The sequence below is a fragment of the Chroicocephalus ridibundus genome, chromosome Z, assembly GCF_963924245.1.
Source record: "Chroicocephalus ridibundus chromosome Z, bChrRid1.1, whole genome shotgun sequence".
Classification (NCBI taxonomy): domain Eukaryota; kingdom Metazoa; phylum Chordata; class Aves; order Charadriiformes; family Laridae; genus Chroicocephalus; species Chroicocephalus ridibundus.
Genome location: NC_086316.1, coordinates 67,324,040 through 67,334,878, shown reverse-complemented (window position 1 = coordinate 67,334,878; position 10,839 = coordinate 67,324,040). Strand labels below are relative to the sequence as shown.

Genomic DNA, 10,839 nt, shown 5'->3' with positions numbered 1-10,839 from the left:
ACACTGGAGTATCCCACACAGGTCAGTTAAACAGGGCAATTAGCATCCTTAGGTGATGGGAACACACTTTTATTTCTTTTTTCTTTTTTTCCCAGCCACAGAGATTTCTGTACTTTACTGAAGAGCTCTTAAACGCAGCAGAAACACTATGAAATGAAACAGCCACTTCTGCAGCAGGGACAAAATGAGCAGCTTGTTCTTTCAAGTCCAAGCTGGGAGTTTCATATTTCAGCTCCTCCTTCACATTCCAGGCCTGCCCAGGCTCCTCTCAAAGATTTCGAAAATGGAGCCTCTCACAACTACTTATCCTCTGAAATACTCAGTGCCCAAAGCAAGGGTCTTTGTTGTCTTTCTGTCAATGGTTTTGTGTACTGCCATTCTCTGCCTGCTGCAACTCAGATTTTTTAAACCCAAAATCAAGGATTTTTATTCTTTCGAAGTCAAGGATTCACGAGGAAGGATCGTTTCCTTGGAGAAGTACAGAGGGAAAGTAAGTTACAACTTCATTATGTCTTTGTCTTGAATCTTTACTGAAAAGCAGGTCTCCATTTGTAGGTTAACAAAAAGTTTGGTTATGGGAATTTTCGGCAGAGATTTGTGCTAAATTCCTGTTCTTCAAACAGTAAGCTGGAGATAAATTTGTCTAGGCCTGCTCCAGGAATTAATCGAAATTAAGACCTAAGAAATCATTGTAAATAGGTTTTCGTATTCTTTATTATAAATCAATATAGCCTAACAATACAGTTTGTGCATTTTAATCTTAGTTAAGAATGGTAGCATGTTGTGTTGAGTTCTGAAAGTTGATCTAGTAAATATGATCTTAGTGCCTGTCCTAAATATCTGCTTTTTTTATATGCTTATATTTAAACAAAGCTGTAAATTTATCTATTTACTGGATTTTTTAAAGCAGGTTGTCTGAAAGTAAGTATCTTAAGCTGCTATCATCCTTATTTGTTTAATGAAATTATGATCAAACAGATTAAATTTAGCCTTCAGGCAGGAACAATTGTGGTAGTGGGATATGCCATTTTAAGAATTAATTATAATATCTACACCATCTATATTTTTTTTTCTTACTATCATAACTTTATTTCCCTTAAGGCAACTTTGGTTGTAAACGTGGCCAGTTACTGCCAACACACAGACAAAAATTACATCGCACTGCAAGAACTACACAGAGAGTTTGGTCCCTCCCATTTCACTGTGCTGGCTTTTCCCTGCAACCAGTTTGGAGAATCAGAGCCTAGTTCAAGCCAGGAAGTAGAATCTTTTGCCAGAGGAAACTATGGAGTGACGTTCCCTGTTTTCCACAAAATCAAGATCCTAGGATCAGAAGCAGAGCCCGCCTTTAAATTTCTAATAGGTAACTGTTTTCTTTTATATATCAAGCTGCCTGTAACTATGGTATTCTCCCTGAATTCCAGTCTGAATTTGTCAGGAAACGTTGCAGTCTTCATAGTCTATGGAGAGGAACAGGCACTCAGCATTCAATTCATCTCATTTCAATGTGGATATCAAAAATATGGTTAGAAGAGTTGTAGCCTGAAAGCATCCATTTCTTCCCACTCATTATAAAAAAAGCCTACTGTACCAGCCGCCTACTGTACCAGCCTAGCTAGAAATATCCATTTTGTAGATGTATGAACTTGAGTGCAAAGACTCCCATCTACAAAATCCCATTTCAAGTTATGTGACTTTTGTTGAAAAACAACTTTTCTCATAGACAAAAATGTAACAGGGTGGTGTCTTAAAATTACTGGAAGATTTTACATAAACGCATGCAGATGAGAAGGTTCCTGTTTTAGCAGAGTCGTATGTCCACCTTTATGTAAACTGTATTGTAAAGCAGGATTATATATACTGTAGTCATATATAATCACTTGTTTGCCTTAATTTGTCTTGTGAACTTCAGGGCTCAGCCTGCAAAACCCAGTCACACAAATACTGCTGTTACAATAAGCATTTACTGACTTAGAGCCTCATCCTGTCACAAGCAAAATGAAACTCCGTTCAGTTGACTAAAGAGCCCACAGACCCCAAGCCAACTTAAAAAGCCTCTCTGAATTTTTCTGAGCTTTGGCCAGGTCTTTGACCCATACTAAACATTCATAAATCAATATGAAAGAAAGGATAATTAGACCATAACCCTTCTCCATCACATAGTTTTAACTAGAAAATAAGGTAGGAGGAGGCCCAAACCTGTATTCCATCTCCCTGCCCCAAGACAGGATCACATTTACCCAAATCAGTACTACATGTGCTTCTCCAGACTATTACAGTATGAGAGATTCCAAAACCTTCCAGTTTATTCTAGCTCTTCACAGCGCCTCTTGTCAAAAAGCTATTTCAATATCTAAATGAAATGTTTCTTACACCATTTATCTGTTGCTTCTTGCCATATCCTCTGTGATATCTCTTATGTATTAGAAAATTATTATCATTTAAGTGGCCACTGTTGTCACTGTAACTGTGTTTCTTCCTACCTCCCCTTAGGCATGTCACCAAAGACCTCAGGTAAAGCCTCGTTGCTCTGAGTTGCCTGACGTACTGTGCAATTACTGAATGCACTCTGTAGGTGCCTCTCAGTTCATTATAGAGGAGACTAGAGCACACAGGTACCAGCTGGGTGGGATGAATCCAGGTTCTAAATACCAGTGCAATCAGTATCAGATGTTAATAGCTATACAGAAACAGAACAGCCATATTCTCTCAGTTAATTCTTATTTGACACGCCGTTCACCGATAAGAAGGGGAAAGATCCTTTGGTACTTGAATATTTTGGAATAAGGTCTTTTGCTGCGTTCCTCTCCTTTATGTGAAATTAGTGTGCACCTTAGAAGCATAGAATGGTTTGGGTTGGAAGGGACCTCAAAGATCATCTAGTTCCAACCCCCCTGCCATGGGTGGGGACACCTCCCACTAGACCAGGTTGCATCTTCAATTAAAGAAGGACCTGTTTTCTTCATGTAGCCATCTTGACAATCAGAAAGTTGAATATCTCCATGCTACACCCCCTTGTGACTGATACAATTCCCCTAAACTGACATAAAACTGGGGATTCCCCAAATGAGTATGCAGCCCTCATATCCTCCTCCCTAGGAATCAGAGCATAATAAAAGTAGGAACTCTTAAACAGTTTCACAAGAAAGAGAGCATCATTCATGTCCCACTTTTCAGATCATTAACACCCACAGGTAAATCCATGCCCCATCTACTAGTGAAGAACAAAGTGGGTTTACTTCAGCATAAATAGTTGAAGAACCACTGCAGGGTAATGAAACAATGGCAAGTGTAAGTCTCTAAAGTGATCTGATGCCATTCTTACAGATTCTTCAAAGAAAGAGCCTCGATGGAATTTCTGGAAATACCTTGTCAGTCCTGAGGGTAAAGTTGTGAAATTCTGGAGACCTGAAGAGCCCATAGAAAGTATCAAGCCAGAAGTAGCATCATTAATCAGGCAGATTATCATGAAAAAAAGAGAAGACCTCTGAAAAAGCCATTCACACTGTGAATACATTCCACAGCATAGGTACGCAGCCTTACTACATTCCTGAGAAATGCTTATGGAAGCTAAACCATCAGGTGATGTTACTTCTCTTTGGCGTTAGTATTTTCAGCTACAATATGTCAAATAATGTTGGACTGGCTCCTGCAAGGGTCTTGAGAACCACTGAGGTTACTGAGAATGGCAAGGCACTCAGTACTCCATTTGCATGAAGTTCCTGAATGTTTCTTTAAATCGCTGACAATGGCTAATTACAATTGTCACCGGCAGGGAGATAACTAAGAAGGGGATTTGTTGATAAATTACTCAGTATTTGCACAGAAGAGTTTCATTTCCCATCTACCATTAACAAATAGATTTTGATATTACATTAACACATAATTGCCCTGACTGAAAGACGTTGAGCCAAGAGGTGTCATACCAGGGTTTTTAGTGACCAATGCAACTGAATTTTCTTGAGGAAAATTACTGAGTTGTGCAGCTGTCAACTTAGTTGTAAAAAACTGTACATAGAAAATAAAATTATTAAAAGAAAAAGAAAAAAATGCAAAAAATGTTTCCTTGCCTGCTTTGTATTTTTGTTAATTTTACATTTCACCTTTACAGCAACACCTTTAACCTCTTTAGCCTTCTCCGTACATTTGCAGTGCAGTACAGTGCCTCGCCCATGAGCTCATCTCCTGCTGGATTCCCAGTCTTCTGACGTGGATGAAGGCAGGGCCTGTGTGAATATACATGGCTGCTTACAGCAGTATTCAAGGGGCAACAAAAATCAACACCCTGGCACTCTTGACAGACATCTTTCTGAGACCGTCCAAGACAATGTTCCCCAGCCATCTACCTCACATCTATGGAATAAAACAACAGTCTTCAAGTAGACGTAGAAGGGGATGAAGGTTCATGCCTCAAGCCCCACTCTTCTCACTTGCAGTCTCCCCAGGTCTGCATGTAACTGCAAACCCATTTACAGTTCTGTTTCACTGTACTATTTCAAATGCCAAGTGTTTTGATTTGATGAAGGGAGACAGTAAATCAGAATAAGGAACCTGATTCCAGCTGTCCCAAGTCTTAAAGAAGGGCTGAGAGAATAGAAACGAGAGAAACAAGTGTCTCAGAATAGTTTTCTACGTGAAAAAGGACTGGTAGCAGTAGTGCTGTTCTCTTCTAAGACTGACTGAAGTGCTTCAAAACATGTTCCAACAAAGATAGCCACTTAACTGTATTAAAAAGGTGAGAAATTCAAAAGCAAATTAAAAAAAAAAAAAAAAGGTTTTTTTTTCATTCATCTGTGGAATCCATTGAGAATTTCACAGAAAACCCCTGAAGTATAAGGGCATAAAAAGACTTTAAAAGATTGAGTAATGATACTGCTGTGTACCGTTAAACAAAGTCACCCTCAATGATGAAAACTATAATTTTAGAACTCAAATCTTATGCATGACAATTTTAGCCACTCTGACTTTCAGAGATAGTTAGGACCTATGTAAGGGTATAGTTACTCCAAATGTGCCTACTGCTGTGTTTTAGACCAACCTCTGAGCTATTTGCCACAAGATTCCACATCCAGTCCATCAAGACAGTTCCTGCTCTTATGCAATGTCCTGCGTTTTACTCCAGTCTCCTCATACATGTACACTTCCAGCCTTAGGAAGGTTTAGCAGAACATGTCAGGCAATTTTTCCCACATGTCCCTGCTGCTTTGATGGAGCAGGAACGGAACTGAGATATGGATCCTCTCCCCTCACAGTCTAGATTCCAGGGAACTAAGTGGCAGGACACAATGTTTTTCCCATAAATGGTGGATGATATCTCTACTTTGAAATGTACATGACTAAAACACGCATGTCCATTCATGTGCACTGCTATAGCTCCCTGTTTTTCACATCACTGAATAAAAAAGGGTAGGTATAAAGGAATGTTGGGTGCTGTTAGTGGAAGATCTGAAAAAAATCTGTTTTAGTCCTGGTATTGCCTGACAGTTATTCAGCATATGGGAAATTTCACTCAAGTTCTTTAAATACCCTAACAAAGATAAACTGTGCAGTATCATTTTCTAGTTTGGAAGGGATCACAAGGGTAGGGAGTATGCACATCTTTCTTGCGATTCACCCACTAAAGCTCATATTCTGTTTTTCACAGGATACACTGGGATCTTAAATAACTCAATGCCAGCATTAAGATCAAATACCTTTCCTCGTTTTCAGAACAATTTCACTCACTGATTCCTGAATTACTTTTACTTCAGATTCCTAGAAAAATAAGGTTTTGCCTGACAAAACAGTCATTGAATTTCTTCTTTCACCGTTTGGTCACAATACACTACAGCCATCCTCTCTAGAAATTTAAATATAGGTACCATTCAGTCCTGAATCTACACAAAGTAAGTTTTTCAAAGTTTACTGTTAATTAACATTCCTCCAAAAACTCGGTGTTTGTATTACTTATTCTTCATGAGACATACTAGCTCTTCCAATGTAATATTTAGGGCAGATCACTGAAAAACTAATCACTTCTTTCTTAAAAGCAAGTTACCAGTTATCCAGGGTAAAAATAAAGCATCTTTAACTACACAGCCTTGGAAAGTTAGAATGCTGTTATGCAAGCACACATTTATCAATAGCCAAAAGCCCACAAAGTAATATCAATGCATATTTATATAAATATCAACTTACAGTTTATGTAGGATATAGCATATGAAAATATACTAAACTACAAATGCTATAAACAGATTAAAACGTATTTATTGGACTCTTAAATAATGCCACCAATTTAAGATAAAACTGCCCTCTTAAGAAGCTTAGCAGAGTTCAGTCCATAAGCGTTAAAAGTTTTTTCACCTCCATTTGAGCATAACCTATTGCATCCTTCATACTAACATTTCCTTCACTCCTATCTCATCCTTCCCTCACTCCTTAGGTCTGACATATCCTCATTATCACCAACAGATACTATTTAACTGTCATTTCCTCTTTCCAAAAAAATTGCCTGGGAGTGCAAATATTCTAAATCCATTTCAGTCACCGGTTGGATATGTCCCTATTAATTCAAGTATGATCAGAAAATACTTGTTTGCTGGACCCACATATCAGTGCTCCAGTAAACATTTAGTGGTGTAAGAAACACATTCACATAGGGCCCAAACCTGAAACTCTTACTTAATACTTACATAATTTAGTAAATTCTTTAGAAACCAGTTGGATTAGCTGTCTGAGTGTGTCAACCGCAGTTACGCTTATTTTTATACCCTACATTCACACAGTTTGCATAAACCTAGCACAGCCCCTCTCAGTCAGGGGAACTGGGCCCCATACCAGCCAAGGAACCAATTAGATATTTATAATAACAAGGTTTATATTCTTGTCTCAACAGTGATGTGCTAATGTGGCAGTGTAGTCAGTTGCTGGTGTACGAAGAACAGCTAACTAACAATACACTGCCTAATCACCACACACAACTCTAGGATCACCCTAATTCTGCAGACCTTCACAAACATTGATGCTATTTCTCTTCCTAGGAGACCTTCACTTTGCAAGGCACATACAGAAGCACCCAGATAAAGCAAGTAATAGCAAAGGGGTTTTTTGCATTCTGCAAGTGCCTGAAGAGCCAGGATGAGGACAGATGTAATACTCTGTTGCTTGTGGCATTATGTTTGATAGAAGCTTCCAGTGTAACATGAATCAAAAGGATCAATGTGCTTCCAGCCTTTATTCTTCTGAAGTATAATATTATGTCCTATTCAAACTGTGTCTCCTTGTTGGTGAGACTACGTGCAGTTGTTCTAATGTATTGCTGGTTTTAACAGTGCTTCTTTTGCTTCAAGAAAACTTCCAGAGCTTATAACTGTTTTAAATGTTTGAATTATTTACCTGTTTTTATTTGTAAATTTCCTGTTAACCTAAAAGCAGATGAAAACCAGACTCTAAATCAATCAAAAATTCCCACAATTATTTGGATAATGGAAATAAAAGATACTGCTATAATACCAAAAATGAGCCTGACAGTCAAAAAAAAGCAATAATCAGGTGGACCCAAAAGATTCCTTATACAAAAGTAGCAGCTCTCCACTTTGATGATGAAGGTATGTGGAAAAGGACAGCAACTGCATGTTAGCTGGTGTCAGAATTTCAACCAGCTAACATACACTGCCATCCCATCACACACAGATGCACCACCTCCATTCCTGGAAGTTAGAACCCTAGTAATTTCCAAAGGAACTGCCTTTAAACAGAGATGAGCCGGCCCTGCAGCAGGTGACAGTGCAGTAGTGACTGCTACATACAGGTATAGCAGCCAGCTAGCAGTACACTGCCTACCAGACATTGAGTCCATGCAGAGCAAGATGTCTCATGAAATAACATGCCTGGAAACATCTCTTTGTTTTCTACCTAAATTCATGTTTCATATACATTGTATTATATACAAGTTCAAGCAGTAATCACTGACTGTCATGAAATAAATGGCATAGATAAGTTTCTGATTCAGTAAGACCTGAATTAAAGTAATAGTATAAAACCTATGTGGACTATGACTAGAATCAGATGCTAGAGTGTCCAAAAGGAACTGAATAGTGTTGTCAACAGTTTCTTGCCTTAGTTGTACGAGCACCACTATAGTATGTTATCTCCACAAGTTAATTAGTATCATACACGCTTACTTCAGTCCTTTTTTTCCCTTGGGCATCCGTTTATGGTCACTGTTGGAACCAGACCCTTAGCCTAGATAAGCCTAGAGTCTAACTCATAGATAAGACTAGAGTCTGAGATTGACTATACAGTCAGTTTTAGGTTATTTTGAAATCAGAATTACCGTTGGTTACTCCATAGTGCAACTTAACTTTAGGTGATAAGCCACACTATACCTCCATTTACCAACACGCAATGGCAGATACATAAAAATCCCAAGATTCAAGCTCATGGATTTAGGCTGGATGGAGGTAAAATTTTACCTACAGTATCCATTTTGATGGAATGCCCTTTGAAGTCATGCTGGGAAGCAGCCACCAAGTTAGCTACTTTGTATAAACATCAATGAGTACCAGATTTGAAGCCTTCCTTTTGCTTCTTAAAAGCTGGTCTCAAATCATTCAAAATAAATGTCAGTTCAATTCAAAACACTAAAACATTTACTTGCCAGAGTGCTGCTGTTAGCAGCCACAGAAAAGCATTGGCTAACTGACTTCTGCTTATTCCACAGTAAGAGGAGGCCACCTCTGAGTTTTCCACGATGCTTTTGAATGAAACAATATGGAGTGCTGCTAGCAGCTGTTGGCACATCAGAGACAACAGCCAGCTAACATGCACTGCCAGACCGTCACATTCTCTTGAGTTTTGGCCAGCAGTTCCCCCTCACCCCCAACTGAATTTTCTTCTCCTGGTGCCCACTCATTGCTCACTTTAACAACATTCTTTTTCCCATGGGGTCACTTACATACAGTATTTCTGTTGGAGCGACATTCTCAGCATGCTGGTGTACATTTTTGTATGTAAGGTCACACTGCTCATCTCCTGCTTCAGTATTTTCAGTATGGTCAAATCCTTTTACACCTTCACCTCCCACTCCACCAGTCTGTGTATTGCAGTCTCACCAGGTTTTGTGATATATGTCAACTCCTTAAGGCACAAGCCGCCTGTATTTTGCCTCTTGATTACTGTCAAGCACATTGTTGGTGATTGGTAATATTGTTGATTTTCCTGTATATGTGAGTTCTTTGTTGGCCCTTTTATCTTTACCACACGCTAAATGTGGACAAGTCAGCTTGCAGCACCAATAAAAAGACAGCTCTGTAAATCCATACAACAGTTTCAACCAGGTCAAGCAACTTCTGCTTTTAAACAGCAAGTAGTCCCCCTCGAGTGCCAAAGGAGAGAAGCCCACATGCGGTTTTGATACCTCCCCTCAACAGGTGTCACTTTACCATAACTTGTGTTTTCCTGACATTTCAGATGTTACAGTTAAGAAAGCGTGGTAAGGATTAACAGGAAAGGAAAAAATAATACATTTTTTTCAACATCAGTTATTTTTGACAGTTTCCTTCTCTCCCTCCCCCAGGAACGTGAAGAGGAGGACTCTTTGGTGCAGTGCATAGAGTGTGACTGTGCCTGCCCTTACCTTGGCTGCTCTCGGTAGGCTTTGCTCTCGGGTCTGTTTCAGGTCTTTCCCAAGTGTTGTTCTCATCACCCTCCCCTTGAGAGAAACACAGAGGCACAGGACTTCACAAACACGTGGCCTGCAGTTTCTTCACCCCAAACCACCCTCCCTGTGCCCAGCCTCGCTCCTTGCAAGGCATCCCTGGGACCCACGGCCCTCGGGACAGGCCGGCAAGGTGTCTGCCGGGCCGGCCACCCTCCCACAGCAGCGGCAGCCCCCCGCCACCCCCACAGGCCACCATTACCCACGGCAAATCCTTATCCCTCCTGCTCGTCCTCCGGGCGGGTTTGTCCAGTTCCCACTCCATCTCCTCCGAGGCTGACTGAACCGCCGCCGTGCCCTGACCCCGAGGCGGGTCCCTGCGAGCAAGGCGGCCGGTAGACGGACGGCGAGGTCAGAGCAGGTGTGTGGAAGGCAGCCCTCACGCACGGCAACTTATAGCCCCAGCCGGCCCTCGGGGCGCCTGTTCCCGCTGCACGGAAGGCGGTGCCAGCCCCTCCGCCGCACACCTCGCACCGCTCCCCGGCCAGCAGCGGGCAGGCGCGCCCGGCGAGGCGGGAACTGGCGGGCGGCTCGGCCCGGCCCGGCCTGGCCCGCCGGCGGGACGCAGCGCGCCCGGGCAGCGGGGCGGCGGCGCCAAGGATCGGCGGCGGGCGGCAAAGGAGCGCGGCGCGGCGGGTCCCGCCGCCCCGGCGGGGGAGGGATGCGGCGGCGGCCGCCGGTGCCAAACGGCCCTGGCTCGGCCACAGGGACGGGCAGGCCGCGGGGCCGTCACCCCGGTTGGTCACCCGCGCAGGGCCATGTCCTGTGGGGCTGCTCCCCAAACGGCCGCGCCGAGCTCTCGGGGAGCTGCCGCCTCGGCCCCTGGCTAGGCAGTGGGGCGAGGGTGGCTTTGGCACATTCTGCAGGCAAAAAACCCTCATGTCGGTTTGCTCCTCAGTGAGGGTTTTGCCCGCTGTGAGGAGTCGGGCACCGCCACGCAGCGAGGCCTTGGGGGGCAACGCCTGGCTGAGGCGTTGGGGCCTGGCTGTCCCAAACAGGGAGCTGGAGCAGAGACCCAGCCTAGGCCACCGCCTGTCCATGCCCCGTGTGGTGGCCTCTCCTCCACGGGTTTTGGGTTTTTGGGTTTTTGGTCCCCAAAACCAAAAGTGAGCAAAATCTCACCACCACCCCAAACAACTGGA

General features: G+C 42.5%; 1 protein-coding gene across 2 annotated transcripts; it reads left to right on the top strand.

Moving 5' to 3' along the window:
- The first annotated feature begins 256 nt into the window (after positions 1-256).
- Positions 257-4,010, top strand: GPX8 (glutathione peroxidase 8 (putative)). 2 transcript variants are annotated; one of them, XM_063320180.1, is made up of 3 exons: positions 257-490; positions 1,102-1,363; positions 3,328-4,010. In XM_063320180.1, exons 1-3 carry the CDS (start codon positions 284-286, stop codon positions 3,489-3,491), a joined length of 633 nt encoding a protein of 210 aa, XP_063176250.1. In that variant the 5' UTR covers positions 257-283; the 3' UTR covers positions 3,492-4,010. The 2 variants fall into 2 exon arrangements, with proteins under 2 accessions (XP_063176250.1, XP_063176251.1); XM_063320181.1 differs by lacking the exon at positions 1,102-1,363 and having other exon boundaries at positions 3,328-3,396.
- The last annotated feature ends 6,829 nt before the right edge of the window (positions 4,011-10,839 follow it).